The sequence below is a fragment of the Talpa occidentalis genome, unplaced genomic scaffold (genome assembly GCF_014898055.3).
Source record: "Talpa occidentalis isolate TD23 unplaced genomic scaffold, MPIMG_talOcc4v2.1 talOcc4.12, whole genome shotgun sequence".
NCBI lineage: Eukaryota > Metazoa > Chordata > Mammalia > Eulipotyphla > Talpidae > Talpa > Talpa occidentalis.
The window spans coordinates 87,038,130-87,055,373 of NW_023601212.1; the positions used below are offsets into that span (position 1 = coordinate 87,038,130).

Here is a 17,244-nt window from a genome sequence, read left to right on the forward strand (position 1 = left end):
ACCTGTGCCCTGGAACCTCCACAGTGAACCAGAAAGACAGTCTACTCTTGTGGAGTGCGTATTCCAGGGAGGAGGCAGAGATAACTCAACCCTAACGATAAAAACATCATTTCAGACTATGGGAAGTGAACCGAGGAAGGACCTGACTTGAGCTGAGGGAAGAGAGTGGGCCTCTCAGAGGACGGGCCACCATCACAGGGGCTGAGGACAGGGAAGGAGGTGGTGAGGTTAAGTATGGGCAGAAGTCACGTGTGCAAAGGCCCTGGGGCTGTGAGGACCCATGTGGTTGTGTTGGGCACTAGGACAGGACAGTGCTTGGAGCGTGGGGCGAGGACACAAGGTCTGTTACTCAGCAGTAGGCTGGGGTCAGAGCAGTGGGGCCTCGGAGTTGAAGCCCTCACCTTGAAGACCACAGGGTGCATTTTGGGAAGTCCTCTCTGGCCGTGTGTGGGGAGGGCCTAGGAGATAGGTGAGTGGGAAGAGGCAGAATGACCGGGGTGGGGGAGTGCTGCAGCAGGTGCGTAGACCCTGGGAGGGAGGGGTTACTCTGTGCAGCTGGAGATGGGTGAGGGGTGTGAGGGGAGGGGGTGGGGCTTGCCTGGCCTTTCTCTAAAGCTCCTGTTTGGCCATGCAGGGCCTTGGTGGGAGTCAGGAGCAGGGGCCACCTGAGTAGATGACTGAGAAAGCTCCGTCCCCAAAGCACAGCGCAGGGCCCTGTGCGCACGGCTTGGTGGGCTGGAGTTCAGCTCCGCCCACCCCTTCACCCTGGGCTGCGAGGCCTCGTGCAAATGGTACTGCCGCATGGGTGCAGGCCCCACCACGGGCCTGGGGGCAAACTCAGCCCAGGTGGGACTATCAGTTATGAGGAGAAACCCATCTCCTCCGCAGGGGATTTACCACATGGACAGACGGGAACCGCAGCATGGCAGCTCTGCCCTGTGTCCTGCAAGGCCCACCCACACCAGGTAATTGCTTCTTGGGCCACGTCATATGACTGACGCTGCCTGAGCATCTGCCTTATTGGGACTGGCGGCTGGGCTGGTGACCAGAGGCCTGGCTGGGAGTAGCCCGGGGGTGGGGGTGGGGGGCTTGAGAGAGGGGCCCAGAATGCCAGGGGGAGTGAGATGGGGCCTCTGCATGAGTAGCCCTACCCATGAGGGGCTGGGGGAGACTGTAGCTGGCAGAGAGCTGCTCAGGCTTCAGGGCCAGCTTATGACGTGGGACCAAGCAGCCAGATCTTCCAGTTTGTTCTGAGAAGCAAGGGATTGTGCAGACTGGCACTGCCAGCCCACCCGGGCAGGTCCAGCCACCAGTTTTTGATCTGCTTCACTCACAGGCTGAAGTATGTATGGGGTGGGGGAGTGTCAGGAAGGGACCAGCCTGGCTTCGGGTGGGGTGGGAGGTAAGGCCTGGAGGGATCCAGGTAACCTCAGCAAATGCACCTGTGATGACAGAGGGTTGGGCAGCATAGGCCCCTCTGAGGGGGCAGCTGCAGCTCAGCTCCAGTGCTCCCCAGGGCCAGGTCTTCAAGGTTTTTCAGAGAACCTAGAAATCTAGGGTTCTCTGACAGAATTGCGTGGAACCAACAGATAGGAGCAGGGCCTTCCCACTGCTGGACTGAGAAGGTAGGCCCCCCCGGGATGGAGGCCTGAGGGGAGAGTCCTCTGGGTGCCTATACCTGCTCTTCTTAACCATCTTCTCCACTGTGGCCAAAATTCATTTCCAGGAACCCACGCCTGGGTAGGCCCACTGACCTGGGCTCCTCGGGGGCCCCTCAGCTGCAGCCTGGAGCTAAGTTCTACCCTTGTGTGTGTGTGGGGTGGGGAGGCTGGGATGCAGCATGCAGAGGGAGCAAGGCCTCTGTCTTCCTGTGAGGGCTGAGGGTGGGGACTGCCACCTCCCTGGAGATGGGTCACTGAGGGAAGGTGGCTGTTCCCACCGAGGCCAGGAAGAGGCTGAGCGTGGCCATGCAGGGCTTGTGAGGCTTGTGAGAGGGAGAGCCTGCCTACACATAGGGCTTACTGGCTCCCCGGGTGTTTGCTGGTTGGTGTTGAGCCAACATTTAAAAGATTTCACGTTTTAAAAAACAACCCTGGATTTCTGGGTTTTCTGAAAAACCTTGAAGACCTGGCACCGGGAAGCACTGGAGCTGAGCTGCAGCTGCCCCCTCAGAGGGGCCTATGCTGCCCAACCCTCTGTCGTCACAGGTGCATTTGGTGAGGTGACCTGGATCCCTCCAGGCCTTACCTCAGTGCTGATGCTGTGTGTCTTGGGCAAATCACTCACCCTCTCTGTACCTCAGTTCTCTTATCTATAAGATGAAAATGGTGGCTACCCTATAGGGTTGCTATGTGGATTAAATGAATTGTGTCAGCACATACTCACCACTATATGTCTATATGGGCTTCTAGAACCTGCCCAGGACCCACGACCCATTTGCAGGTGGGAAAGGAAGGCTCAGAGAGGGCGCATGCCCCGTGTCACACGCCAGCCTCCAGGGGCCCCTGACTCAGGCCTTGGAGGCAGCAAGTGCTCCCTCTGTCTCACCCCAAATCCAGTGTGTCAGACTATATTCGTAATAACATCTTTTATTGATTTTGCTTGAGAAAAAAATAGAAATTTATTTGAGACTTAATGCCTATACAGCGCTTTTTTCCCTCCTAAATTGCATGGTACATACAATTATTATCAACATCAACGGCGATTCCGGGAGCGAATGTGCGTGGTGTTTGTGCAATCTCCCCGACAGATCTAACCTGCACCCCTGCACCAGTGGAAAGCCGGGGCCCCCTTGAAAGCGAGGGCACTGGTTTGGGTCACTAAGAGCTGGTTTGACCAGCTGGGCAACCCCACAACTGCAGCTCTCCGGGGAGCCCAGATCCCCAGGGCCCCCGCCACATCTGGGAGGTGAGCAGAGAAGCCGGGGGCTTAGAAGCTACAGAAATGAAGGCTCTTCTCCAGGAAAAACAATTCCTTATCTTCACATCAGCCCCACGCTCCAAATGAAAAGCACATTTGCATAGCTGCTAGCGGAAGCTGCAAAGCTCATAAAGTATTTGCCGGGCTCTCGGTTGCATAGGAACGCACTTGGAGTACAGTACGCAGCGGGCCGGGCCCGGCGCCAGGAAAACAACGGATTAATATTTGGAACAAGAAATTACCCACCACCGGGAAACCAATTAGGTCCCTGATCCGAGCTTGTTACATCGATGGAAATAGATGCGTTTGGGGCTCACTGGCTGGGGGTGCAAGGCACATTTCCAACTTGGTGGGAAGCTGCTGGAAGGGGTGGGGGCCTGGGCAACAGGAGCCTCACTGCCTGCTTCCAAGGGCACAGGCAGAAAAGGCAGCAGGACAAGCCCGCGCTCAGAGCACACGGGATGCCGCAGGGAGTGTGGTGGGGGCTGCCTTCCCCCCAAGTTCAAGTGGAAGGGGAGGTAGGAGGTGTGGTGGGGCCCAGGGTGGGCTGTGGCACGGGTCCTCCGTCTCCCCGGTGTGGCGAGGGTCTCTGCACGGGCCGCGCTGGATTCTGGGGTCTGAAGTTGCCCGCCTGTCGGTCCTAGCTGGGCTGGCAGCACAGCGGAGACCAGTGCCCAGCCTGCCAGGGCCCAGCTCCTTTTCTTTGCTCAGCAGGACACATGCCCTTAATCAATCCCTTTTCAGACTTGACAAGAGGGCAGCGGGCCCTGCATGACCAGCTTCTCTGGGGGATTCTTCCTCAACGGGGCCTGGGATGAATGAGGGGTTGTGGCAGTCCTGGCTAGACATGTGGGGGTTGAGGGAATAAGCCCCCCTCTCAGCCAGCTCCACCAGTGACCCTCCCCACCCCCACCCCAGGCAGGGAGGTGTGTGTGGAGGGGCCTCTGCAGGCAGAGCCTTGTGGCACACATCGCTCACGCTGGCGCTGGCGCTCGAGGCCTAGGCTCCCGGTATGCTCAGCCAGGCTCTGGACACTGAGCAACCTGGATGGGAGGCCTCCCCAGTCTACCTCGCTATCCTGGCCAGAGTCAGGGCTGCCAGGTGTCTCATGACAGGCCTGAGTGGACTCGAGCCCCGCTTGCTGGATCTTACAGGTGAGGTGCCCCAGCCTCCTGCATTTTGCCCCAGACCCTGCATCCACCCTGCGGCATCCCCGGCCTCCTCCTGCCTGTAACGCCTGTTTTCCAGGGCCGTCCACCCCTTCTTGCCAGCAGGTTCCCCTCCACGCTGCAGCTCTCGTCCAGCCCCTGGGTCTTGACTGGTTGATACTGAGGACTGAGGGCAGGGGCACAGGTGCTGGGGGCAATGATGGAGCCCACCCTGGTGGGGAGGACCAGCTCTCCCGCCATGGCCAGTCAGCACCGCCACCGTCTTGCTGTCTCCTTCTCGCTTATGCAGGTTTTGGGGCGTAAGGCTGTCGAGGGAGAGCACAAGGGAGCCAGAGTTACCAATCCTCAACCTCAAGGGCTGCCCAGGCTCTCAGGGGAGCCCAAACTGCTTGGGGTGTCATTCAAGGCCCTTGGGGATGTAGCCACCACCTGCAGCTCCTGGCTGACTCACCCCCTGCCCAGAGGGGCTCTGCCATGCAGTCCCTCTAGGCCTTCGCCCCTACTGTCCCTTTGCCAGGCCAACTCCACCAGTCTCTCAGGATTCGGCTCAAATGCCGCCTTCTCTGGGAAGCCTTTTCCTTGGCTTCCAGGAAGCCACGCCATGCAGGGAGGGGTGTGCAGGGAGAGGACTGCCTGTCACTTGGGGGGCTCCTGGGTGGAGAATAGGGGTTGGAGCACAAGTAGGGGTGGGGATGGCATCTCTCGCTTCAGACCACATTCCCCAGGGGTCCTTCTGGGCAGAAACTGAAACTGACCTGGGTCCACTGTGCTCTGCTTCTGCTTCCTTTTCGAGTTGGTAATGATTTGGTTTTCATTCATCATCTGGACATCCTGATCCTCCACCTGATTACTGCCGGAGGGAGAAGACAGAAGATTCGATCAAGCTCCAGGCTTCGTGGCCCTGTCATCTGTCCTCGTTAGGGTTGCAGGGAGAGGGAGGGTGTGCGATGGGCTTGGGGCCCACCTGATGGCAGTGTGCTTCTCCTGGTGACAGATGTCTGTGTCCTCGGTGAACAGGATGGTGTGGTAGGGTACTGTGGGCTCGCATGTGGGCAGGATGCCCCCGACCAGGTGGCCCACCATGGCCAGGATCCCATTGTAGACCAGTAAGTCATCCACCAGGAGCTGGACAGACACAGAGAAGGGCTGGATCCCCCTCCTCCGCCACCCGTGACCTCAGGCAGAGCCCCTTCCTGCTCAGAAGGTCCCACTGTGTGCCCGCCTGCGTTAGGATGTCAGAACGCCCCGGCCCTCAGGAAGGGCACATGCTGTCAGTCCCAGGTTGCAGGGGAGGAAGCCAAGTTTCCAAGGACTAAAAACCACTAGCCCAAGCGGCAGGGCTGGGAGTCTGAGCCCCGGGCCCCCCATACTCCCCACCCTAGAGGTGCCTCCCTCCATGAAGCCACTATGGTTTAAGAGCTGAAAGAAGAGCCACTTTCTGTTTATTCAGGATGATGATTCAAATCACTGGGAGGAGGTTTTCAATTCACGGCTGGATGGCAAGTTTCCTACATCAGAGGACCAGGCATTTGTGTCTAAGGTTGCAACACAACGAAGTAAATCAAACTGCGACAAATGAAAATTGCCGGCGGCCTAATTACCAACGAGTATAATTATCTCAAAAAACCCAGCTAATAAATACTCACGCCAAACTCCTTCACCCCTCGGTGGGGCGTTTTCGCATAATTCCACAGTTTGATCATTGACACGGTGGTAGGCAGATCGAAAATCACATAAACTCGGTTCACCTGTCAGAGAGAGGCACTAATAAAACCCGGCATGTTTGGAAACAGAGGCGCTTGAATGAGCCGGGGGTGCCAGGTGTGGGCAGGGACCAGCTCGTGGGCGCCTGAGGCACTGCCGGTCCGAGGCACCAGCCTGCCTCTCCGCCCCTGGAAGCCCATCTTGAGTCAGCTCACGTGTGGCTGCGTTTGCAACAAACCGCTGAGCTGGCTCTTGGAGGGCCTGGTTCTTGGGCCTGGCACGGCCCTCATTTAAACACTCGAGGAGAATTGGGTGCTCCCTGGCCTTCCAGCCCCCCAATCTGGTCAGGCCCCGATAGGCAGTCTGGGGACAGGCCCCCAGGTGCCCACTCCAGAGGCAAGGAGCAGCGCCCCAGGCAAGCAGCACAGCTTTGACCCCTGTTTGTCCTTTGCCGGATCATAAATGAAAAGCACAGCAGACAGGCCCTGAAGGCGCTGCTGGGTAATTTTCAGCATGTCTTGAACCTTGCCAGGGTCGAGGGAGAGGTTGTCAGGATCAGTGGCAGCATCAGTTAGTAAGTGGGACTCAACAGCCTTGCACAACTCTCCCCAACAAAGACTCTCAAATATCAGGGGGCCCCTTGCAAGAGAGAGTAAAGCAATAAGCATTCAGTGTTGGCCACAGGTTTCAGGCTTATACTGGCTCCAGGTCCAGGTTCTCAGTCTCCAGGTTGCTCTAGGAGGGCATGAGGGCATGCTGCTGGGAAAGGCTCAGCCTTCTGACTGGACCATGGAAATAAAGGTCCAAGTGTGGGGAGGGGGGGAGGGGAGGGCGGGAGAAAGACAACTGGAGAAATGCCCCACGGCAAAAGGCCTTCCTTTAAGATGATAAATGGCTGTAGCCTGGCTCAAGATGGCGGCAAGTTTGCAGCCCTGGGCTTCCCAGCTCTGTGCTTCCCCTTGCCAAGGTGGGGGTAGGACGGCGGCTGGTGTCCGCTCCAGGGAAGCTGCTGGGGAGGGATTTGGAAAACCTGTCACAAAACTGCTGATACTTCCTGTGTTGAGAGGAAAATGTAGCCCCTTCCTTGGCCTAGTCACTTGGAATGCTGAGGTGAACACGGCAGCCCCTGCTGCACATTGCTACCCACCCCTGGCCCCTGTCCTGTCTGTCCGTCTCCTGCCCTCACCATGGACCCAGCCTTGCAGCTGGAGGCCCATCTCTAGCTTCACAGCAGCCCTGGGAGCAAAAAGACAAGCAGGACCAACTGCAGGGTCTGAAATCTGGGAAATGGAGTCAGTTGGTTGAAAGATCAGACCAGGAAGACCTGGGACCAGGCAGTGGGCAGGGGTGGGACCAAGTGCCAGGTGACTCAGGAAGGAGCAAGAACAGTGAGTGGAGACAATGGAACTGGGAGGAAGAGGACCGAGTGGACTGTGGAGAGAAACAGGCACGAGACCCTAGACGGAGGCCCACAGGGACCTCTTAGGATGCTGAGTCCCCAGGTCTGCTGCACCGGGATGCCTGGCTTTGGAGTCCCACATGGCCATTTCTTTCCCTGGTGTCCCCTTATGGCAACCAGCCCCGCAGCAAAGGCAAAGAACAGTGGCTCCAGAAATGGCCTCCCCATTAAGGCTAGCGAAGATCTAAGCCTTCCTGACAGCCCCCTGGGCACGCTGACTTATTCCAGATTAACTTGACCTGGAAGAGAGACATGTCATGAGACTGGGGACGGAGAGTCGACCCGTCCACCCTTGGCTGGGAGCCTCCAGGAACCCACCAGGCCGGGCAGGATGGGGGCCAGCCACATGTGCCGGCCGTCGCTGGTGTCATTTACTTGGTCGATGAGCTTGTCTGGGGTCCGGACGTCCCCACACACTCCCTCCAGGGAGTTGACGCTGTCGGGGAAGGCGGCGATATCTGAGGAGGTCTCTAAGCTGCCATAACCCAAAGCAGTGTGCTCAGTGCCCCGTGCCACTCTGTACCCCAGCCTCCATCACGCTGGTGGTGCGGGTCCAGGGGGCTGGTGGGGGGCCTGGCAGACAGAGTGGCTTTTTGCTGCTCTGGGTAGCCTGAGAAATGACAGCCAAAGTAGACATGTTCTGTGGGGTGTGAGGGAGCAGAGGGGAGAGGGGGTAGGGAGGGTAGCCAGCTTCAAGGAAAGGGGCAGAGACCAGGCAGGGAGCTGCCTGAGAAAGGAGTTATTTGGACTGCTGGTGACAAGCACTGGAGTTGTTGTGGCTGCTTTGAAGACTGCAGGGCAAACTCTGAGATTTTCTTTTGAGGTGACAGGGTCACAGCTGGATTCTGCCGGTGTATGAGGACTAGGCCCGGCCTGAAGGGGCTGGGAAGCCAGTCCCAGCTCTGGCGCTGCCATTCTGAACTGTGAGATCCTTGGCAGTCACGAGGCCTCTCTGGACCTGTCTCCTCACCTGTAAAGTGGGTCTAACAATCTCTGTGTCCCAGAATCGATGGGAGGCTCTCAGAGGGCACTGGGTGTGAATGACCTGGGTAAAATCAATGGCGCCTCCTCATGCGAGGAATCACGAGTAACCACCCCAAATACCAAGAAGCGTCTGCCCCAGGTAAGGAGGATGGCATCACCCAGGGGAGGCAGAAAAGGATCCAACTGGAACCCAGAGGCCCCAAATAGATAGGTGGGCCTGGGTAGTTAGCCCCTTAACTGTGGGGTCAGGGTCCATAGATTAAGAGCCCAGAGGACTCTGACATGAGACCAGAGTGAATCATTCAGAAGCCAAGAGCCTGGCCTCTGGAGTCAGACTCCCGCTCTGCCATTCACTGGCTGTGTGACCTTGGGCAAGTTACTCACTCTCTCTGGTTCTCATCTGTAAAATAAGGACATCAGCAATCCCTTCAGAGGACTGGTGTGAGGACAAATGTGCCACAGGACAAGCCCTGGCACAGTGCTTGGCACATGAGGAACCCCCAGTAAAAATTAACAATATGTTTGGGGGGCAGCTGGTAGATGAGTGAGGACTGAGATCAACTGGAGGGATGCATTGGGGACAAGGGCAGTAAGGACTCGGGCCCAGTCTCTATCACTTCGTACGGCTGTGGCCTCACAGTGCCGATTTTTTCAAGAGAAGCTGAAGATGGGGGCTTTTAGGTGAAACCTCCTGGTTCTTTAAAAATATTAGCAGCTGACTTGGAAAGTCACTGGGCTAATAGTCTGGAAACTCTCAGGGGGCCTTTCACAAGTAAAGCTGTGCTCAAAAGGTTCAGGATACAGAGTTGAACACAGAACAGTTGGCTACTCTCTGCAGGCTTTGTCAGAGTCTTTAGAACCCAAAGTGCTTGTGGCTCTCCTAGGGGGTCCCCAGATCCTGCTATGGACACCTCATCAGGCTGGCTGGGGGCTGCAGTCTGCCTGGCTCACCCCTGAGGGTGGGCATCTGACAGCAGGCAGAGCCCAGAGACACTTAATCCCGGCGTCTGGTTGCTGCAGGGATGTTCCCTCTATACTCAAGGCTCCTGGCACCTTCCCCTGTCTCTCCCGGGCCCCCTGCATGGAGGCCCCTTCTGCCTAGAAAGGATACTGTTTTCAGACAGAGGGATTTTTTCTCCCCGCTCATCATACAGCTCCAGGCCCGTGAGACCGATGTAATAGGGGTCACCCCAGCTGGTCAGAAGCTGAAACTGGAAAATGACTGGGACACGTTATTAAGGAAAAATGGGCTTAATTTTCTGGAGAACAAAGTAAAACAATGACAAAGATAACAGCAATTTTTTTTGGTTCATATAGATAATGAAGAAAAATATGATTTTCTTCCTCTGACTGAGGCTGAAGCTTATCAAAATAAAGACGGTATCAGATTTTCTTTAAATTGCATGCATGTGTGTGTGTGTGTTTAGAATTCAAAGCCTTTCTCCAGGACCGGAGCAGGAGGACAGGAGGGGAGGGGGCTCTCAGGGAGCTGGCAGGGGAGGAAACATTTGTGTCTCAAACTCATTGTATGTCTGGGCCTCAAAGTGTCTCATGCCTCAGCTTCCCTGGTTGTTCATCTGTCAAGTGTGTGGGGTTTGGGGTCGGAGGGAGGGATGCCTGAGCAACAGGAGGACGGGCCGAGTCCCTTCATCAAGTCTCTCTTCAGCCCAGCCTCCCAGTGGCTCTGCCATTCCCAGGAGCAGGCAGGGCGGGCAATCAGGAAGAGGTAGGTAGCTCGGGGCCTATGGTGGGCAGAGGCAGCCCTTCCAGAAGAACTGCTAAAGAGGCCGCTGCCTCATTCACTAACCCAGCCCTGCCCTTGGCAGCTCTGGCTTTGAACAAGCGACTTGGCCTCTCTGGGCTTCCCGTTTTCTCTGCTGTTAAGTGGGGGTGCTAGCAGTGGCCCCTCACAGGGCTGTGGTGAGGACTGAGCTCATACAGGCAGCCGCTGTGAAGAGTGTCTGGCCACAGGATGGGGCACGTCAGCTTGAGCTATTCTTACTTCGCACTTGCACTTCACCTCCTCCCTGCTTGATTCCTAGGACGGTCTGGTTTCTGGGAGGCAGTTCCAGCTTCTCTGGCCTCTCCCAGATGCAGTTCTTGGTCCCAACTCCTGGAGCCTCAGCCAGCAGGGGGCGGTGTGTGGAGCGCCTCCCAGCAGTACCCAATGTGCCCGAAAACCCAGGAGCCCCCCATCCTGTCCTTGATTCCCCTGCATGGCGCTCTAGCTGCCTGGACTGTGGCCTGCCCAAAACCCAGTCAGCAGCCAAGGCTCAGGGGCCGTGGCCTCTCCCTGGGCTCCAGCAGTGGCCCCCAGGGCCTAGGATGTAGAGGTGGAAGGGGGAGGATACAGCCGCAGGGCATCAGGGGCGCCTCGTAGTCCATACTTGCCCGCTCCAGACTTTTTGAGTCGATCCTGAAAAAATACAAAACAGCACTGGAAACAGAACATCAAAACAGTTCAGAATTGCTGGCCAGTTATTCTCCAGGCAATAGACTTTGAAGACAGAGGACAGTTTAGCATTCCCTGGGAGGCAGTGGGAGGAAGAAAGACACGCCTCTTCTCACAGGGAGTGCCCACTCTAGGGGGAGACTCAGGGCCAACACCAGCGCCCACTCTAGGGGGACACTCAGGGCCAACACCAGCGCCCACTCTAGGGGGAGACTCAGGGCCAAAGCCAGCACAGGGCATTCTGGGGCTTAAATGAAGGGACTCTTCTATCCCTTAGAACAAACCTAGAAGGTGGGTACTTTCACCTCCCTGGGTTGTGGATGAGGAAACTGGAGCACAGAGAAGTGAAGTCACTTGCCGAGGGTCACACAGCTGGCAGGTAGCAGGCAGAGAGGTGATCTGAGGTTGTGCAGCTGGGGACGGGGATCCATGCTCTAACCACCTGTTCTCTTGCCCCTCATGAATAAGGTAAGTCCATGCTGCTGAGAGCTGAGGGGGACCTGAGATGGTGGCACGGAGGGAGTATGGGCCGGGGTAGGCTAACCTGGGGGTGGCCAGGGTGCTAACATTTGAGGTAAGGAGGAGACAGCCACTGAAGAGTCAGAGGCCAGCTTTCCAAGCAGGGGAGCAGTCTCGGTGGCTAGAAACGGACTGTTGGTGTTTCCTGCAGGAAGCAGGAAGAGCAGGAGTGTGGGGTGGGATGTGAGGAAGGCAGGTTGAGGAGGCTGGAAGGTGGGGAGCATCCTGAAGGTCTTGGCTTTGAGACCCAGTGCAAGTGCCTCTCTAGCCTCAGTTTCCACATCTGTAAAACAGGTATAATAATTCCTACTTTAAAGGGTGGTTGGGAGGATGCCCTGGAGGGATACAAAGGACCTGGCCCGGACACTTGGGAGGGAGGGCGCTCTCCACATTCCTCCCTGTGGGGATCCTGGTCCGCGGCCTGTGCCCTTCCTTCCAGGCCCAGTTTTTTTTTCAATTTCAAGGGCAATGCTATAATTAAATGATGGTTTCCAGTGACCAGCCCAAGAAGTGATCCCAGTTAAGTGGAGGAAAATTCAATTTGTTTCCAGAGGTTGGCCTCTGGCGTTTGGACATCAGGGGCTTTAAGTGAGTAAACTTAATGCGGCATTTACAAATTGTTATGAACTTAATGTAGCTGAGACAGGGGCCAAGAAATCCCAGTGAATCCATGAAATGTTAGGCTCTATTTTTCTCTTTGAATCTTTCTAAATCAGGAACACAAAAACAAGATGAAGAAGGCCCTTCCCCCAAATGGACCAGCGGGCATTGCTGGAATCAGGCAGGCTGCAGCCTCTTTTCCCAGCAGGAAGCGCAATGAAGCATTTAAAATCTTTAAGCACTCCAGACTGTGAGAAACCCAAACATCCCCAGACAAGGTGGGAACATCCCACAGGCTTCCGGAGAGGCTTGGCTGAGCTTTAGAAAACGACCAAGTTGAAAAGCAATGCGTTTTTGATCGTGATTTCAAAACCCTTCAGGTCCATACTTCAGAGCCACGCACCAAGCCAGCGCCGTGGGCCGGGCTGGGGTTGGGACGTGACATGCGGGTGCCGATCCCTCACCTCTGGGCTGGCTGGGGCAGCAGTCGAGCCTGTAGGTAGTCCACAAAGAGGATTTCTTGAGCAAAATCAAAGTGGCAGTTACCAGGCCCCTTCCGGACGAGGAAGCCCTCTGGAGGGGAGACGCACAGGCTGTCCAGGGAGACGTGGACGATTTTGGCCTAACAAACAAAAGCAAAAATGTGCCTGAAGATGACAGGCTGGTGTGGAGGACAGCAGTGTGGTCAACATGGCCCATGTCCCTGGCAGCCTCACAGAGCACCAGGCTTGAGAAAGTGCTAGGTCTGGCCTTCCTACCAGTCTAGAACCACCTGGCCTGGCCACTTTTCCAGTGTTGTCCTTTCTCTGCACCGGGGGCTGTGCTGGGCGCTGGGCAGACAGCAGGGGACAAGGCCTTAGTGGACAATACAGACATTCTCTGGGCACCTTGGCTGTAGTCGCTGGTGGTGGTACCACATGGTGGTAGAGGGCATGAACTGGGGAGATCTGACATCCACAATTAGTAGTTGTCTGAGTTATTTAACCTCCCTATCTCTCAAATTCCTCATCTGTTAAATGGGCTCAATATCGAGTTCATATCTATGAGAAATCCAGAATAGAACAGTTCCTGGCACAAAAATGTATATACTCTGTCCCACTCACTTGGGCATGTGGGACATAAGGCTAGAGCTGCCAGTGTTTGCTTTGTTGGAGAAAGCCACCTGAAGTGAAGCAGGCCACAGAGAAAGCAGAGGCCCTGGAAGCCCCTGTCCCTTCTCTAGGGGTCTTACCTCCTCCGGGAAGTGCCATTGACATTTCAGGACTCTGCATTCCCCCAGAGGGCTCCTATGACCACCTCCATTGTATAGCTAAGGAAACTAGACTCTAGAGAGGCTAAGCCATTTGCCCAAGGACACACTGGGGGGATGTGCAGCCCCATATCCAGGAGTGCAAGGCCTGGCTCTGGCCACATGCCAGGGAACTGTACCCAGGGGGTATCCAGAAGGGTCTAGGATGCTTCTCCCCAGGGAGGGGCCAGTTTCCATCACATTGTGCTCTGGGATCCACCCTCTAGGCCTTGTGCCCACACCTGGCCCCCATCCCACTGCAGCCACTCGCTACTGGCACCATGGCTGGTGATGGCTGCACCCTGAGAGCAGGGCCTCTGACCCAGTGTTTCTGGATGGTGAATCCAGGTTGCAGAAGCTCCTCTGGAAACACTGCCTTCACTCAGGAACTGAAAGGCCCAAAGGCACCACTGAGGAAGAATGCCGCTTTTTCAATGCTGATATATCTGACTTCTGAAACGTGTGGAACCTGAAAGCACACTTAGGAAGACACAGGGAGGCCTGGGGAGGATTTACGCACTGCTCACGTGGAGCAGCAATTGCTCTGGCGAGTCCCCAGGGCTGTGACTCTCCCCCTAAGACCACAGTTTCTAAAAACTCCATGGCTACGCGGTACCTGGAGGGGAGGCAGAGGCCTGGCTCTGTCAGCTTTCCTGGGGCAAGCATCCCCCTCATTTCACAGATGAGGAAATGGAGGCCAGCGAAAGCAGGCCACTTGCTGAGGTCCCACAGCTGGTTAGGGCTGAGATTTGGACTTGGTGACCAGGGCCCCAACTGTGTCACCATGTTTCAAGAGACCTCATCATCTTCACATCTGTGTAGCGGGAGGGGATGGATGCGTCACAGTTCCGAGTCGCACAAGGTCAGGAAAGCCCAGGAAAAAGGTACTTCCAATGTTCCTTTCCACATCCCAGCCAACCCCCTGCCTCTCCACACCTGGGCAGGTGAAGAACACAGCGTGGAAATGACCCTGGGGGCTCCACAGGGGCAGACTGGACTGGAACAAGCTGTGTGACCTTGGACAACAGACGTCTGGGACCTTTTTAAAGCTCAGCTTTTAATACTGAAGATGGGGTACTAACCCCTTCCTCCCAGAGAGGGTAAAGGGTCCCAGGAAATGAGGAACTAGTGCCAACCCCTCAGCTCAGGGCCTAGCCCCTAAAGCGCCCAATGAACAAACAATCGACCCCTGTGAGATGGGGGCTGAGGGCCCCTGGGCCCTCAGGAGGAACAAACACTGCAGATTCCCAAAGCTGCCCTGGCTCTTTAGCCTGCATTTGCTGTTTGCAGAAGGAAATGTCAGTGTGCTCTCTCCCTGGCCCTAACCCCCCAGCTCCATTTGGAAGGTTCTGGAGGATTTATGCTCCTCTCCAGCAGCCACACCAGCCATTCATCAAGGCGCCGTTTTCCTGACAGTGGACTGAGCACGGCCGCTGTTCCCCGCTTACCCCTCGATAGGTGTCCTCGGGAGATTTATTGTAGTTCCAGAAGCGCAGGCCTGCGATGCTTTCGGCTCTGTCGAAGCGGATCGTGACCACGTGGTCCAGCCCGGGCGAGAAGGGGATCAGCCACATATGCTCATCCTCCATGGTGATGTTGGCTCCATCGATTAACCTGCACAGGGTGGGAAGGAGCGGTGAGACCCGGCAGCCCAGCCGGCTGGCAGAAGTCAGAGCGCGGGGCGAACACCAGCTCATCCTCCCCTGCCTGGTGGGGGCCTGGCTGGACCCAGTGCATGAGAGGCCATCTCCCATCTGTGGACTCAGACCAACCAAACAGACAAAAACAGGGAGAAATAACAGTTTATTCGGTGAAACAATCATCAAGGTTTAAAAAGGGGGAAATGAGTCATTTCAGGACCCTTTACCCCTGGATGCCATTTCCGAATTTCTCCCCGAGGAAAATTTACTTAACCTGTTGGAAAGTCAATCTGTGCAAAGATATTCATTTTAGTATTATTGACAGGTAACAAAAAAAAGAGAGAACAATGACTTAAAAGTCTCAAAAAAAAAAAAGGGACAGAGTTAAGGAAACTGTACAGTTGTTAAAGTGATCATCAGGAGGATGACGTGGCCACACGGAAAAGGCCAGCAGGGACACGGTTTTTGCTGCTGTACAATAAGGACGGGGACCTAGAGCATGTATGAAAAATTGAAAACTATGTTTGTGTCAGGGAGTAAGGGAGGTGAATATTTTTCTCTGTTTCCAAACTTTCTGTAAAACGTTGCATTGACCGACTGGCATATTTATTGGGATATTTATTGTTCCTTCTGTCTTGTGTGGTGGAGGGAGCCACTGAAGTCCCAGTGGGACTGGCAGCTTTTGGCAGTGGACATGGTGCCTCTGTAGGGAGCTGGTTTTACCCTACGGCCTGGGTGTCCCCCGACAGCCCTTAGCTTTAGGGACTAGCGGACTGAACCCTGGCTTTCTTCTCAGTCACCACTCTGAACCTGCCTCCTGGCCCACACCATTCCATCCTGGGCACAGCTTGCTCCTTCTGTTCAGGACACGCAGCCTCACCACCTCAGCTCACCCCTTTGTTCCAAAAACTGAACCGCCTGGCATGCCAGACCCCAGACCCTTCACCTGACCTCTGTGTCTGGCTTTGCTACCTGGCTCTAGGAAGAGGGGCCTGACTCTAAGGGCTCTTGGGTAACCCCTCCCTGATCCCACCCATTTTTCTGGTGACTTGGAGGCTCCTGACTAGGAGTAATGCAGGCTGATGCCACATTTCCTAGGTTCTAAAATAAACTTTATTTTTTCCCTTTACATTTTACAGCTTTGGATTTGGAATAAATCTTACAATCTAAGTGTTCATCCAAGGAGGTAATGTTTCTTCTTTCTCTAAAAGGCTGTTATTAAATTGATGGATGGTGTGTCTTATAATGGCTGGCATCTGAAAACTGAGGAAATTCAGCAATTTAACATTGGGGTGCTTGTGGAATTAACCTGACTGAGGTCTACCACTACAGAACCTTCTATTTCTTCCAAAAGCTATTACCTCTCTGTCCTAGAATTGTGGCCACCTCCGTAGCAAAACTACTGCCCAATTTTGAGAGTAGAGAGAATTGTTGGAATGTTCATAGCTGGCAGTATACCTGTCACAGTTCCTGGCTCTGGGCACCAAAAAGTCTAGAAATAATGACCAACCTGGTCGCAATGAGCATCCCCAGTGGTTAGATTATGGTTTCTAAATACCATCTCCCACTAGATGGAATCAGGGTTTCTTGGAGAAATGGCTGATTCCACATTTGGGACAAGAAATAGACCAGAGCATCCTGGCATATCTTGTCACATCAGCAAGCAAGAAAGTTGTCAGAGGCCTCTATTTTCAAAGAAGATTCAGGGGCTTCCAGTGTCCAAGAGGGGACAATTTGAGCATCAATAGGATAAAACGGTAATACACTGGAACCCTTCAAACACAACATGTCTAAATGCGTGAGTTTATGATAGGCAAAAGCAAACACCAGTTTTAAGGGATGCTAGAGAAGCAATTTGCTATTTTGAGAACTAAAAAATAAAGAGAAAGAAAGAAGCTGTTAGACGGTCCTTCCTGTTTGAATTCCTGTCAGAGTAACAAGTAATTGAGGAAAATGTTCTCCTTCTGGGTGACAAAAGGAGACGCTAGGGCTGGCAAGGCGCCATTTCACAGTTCCTAATAAAGGCAGGGTTCCGGTCACGGAGCATCGGGCCACCAATGCCACAGAAAGTCTGACAAGCAGACCTTCTGTGTGTCCCAGCAGGAATGTGCAGTGACGTCCACGCCCCAGGGCTCTGTCTTGTCACAACGGCCCAACAGCAATCTGATCAGGCTTCTAGATCTAATGAACAATTTACACGAAAGCGGCGGCTCCGGGAACAGGTTCAATAACATCACCGAGATATAACCAGTAAAATCCAGACTGTGCAGGACAAAAAGCCTGGTTCTTTAACAGCTAATTTACAAGAAAAAAATGAAAAAAGACGAAGGGAACCCATAGATTACAAGAGGCTTAGGAGACACATCAAGCAATCACAGTGTGCGGACCTTATCTCAATCGACATTCAGAGAACAACTGTGAAAAAGGATCGGGGCGGGTGAGGGCTGCTGGGGAGAAGCGAACGTTCTGGATACCTAGTAATTTAAAGAATCAATGTTAATTTCTTTAAG

General features: G+C 54.8%; 1 protein-coding gene across 6 annotated transcripts in view; it reads right to left on the reverse strand.

Moving 5' to 3' along the window:
* Positions 1 to 2,527: 2,527 nt before the first annotated feature.
* The window catches only part of KATNIP (katanin interacting protein), a 152,991-nt gene continuing 138,274 nt past the window's right edge, over positions 2,528 to 17,244 (reverse strand). For 4 of the 6 annotated variants that reach the window (XM_054693784.1, XM_054693783.1, XM_054693781.1 and 1 more), the window contains 9 exons: positions 14,543 to 14,708; positions 12,271 to 12,428; positions 10,587 to 10,651; positions 9,347 to 9,457; positions 7,570 to 7,709; positions 5,735 to 5,836; positions 5,053 to 5,213; positions 4,844 to 4,938; positions 2,528 to 4,393 (listed from right to left, as the gene is read on the reverse strand). In XM_054693784.1, coding sequence (XP_054549759.1) covers positions 4,335 to 4,393; positions 4,844 to 4,938; positions 5,053 to 5,213; positions 5,735 to 5,836; positions 7,570 to 7,709; positions 9,347 to 9,457; positions 10,587 to 10,651; positions 12,271 to 12,428; positions 14,543 to 14,708 — 1,057 coding nt within the window. In that variant the 3' untranslated portion in view covers positions 2,528 to 4,334. The remainder of the gene's footprint in view (positions 4,394 to 4,843; positions 4,939 to 5,052; positions 5,214 to 5,734; positions 5,837 to 7,569; positions 7,710 to 9,346; positions 9,458 to 10,586; positions 10,652 to 12,270; positions 12,429 to 14,542; positions 14,709 to 17,244) is intronic. The other 2 variants (XM_054693782.1, XM_054693785.1) reach the window with 2 other exon arrangements.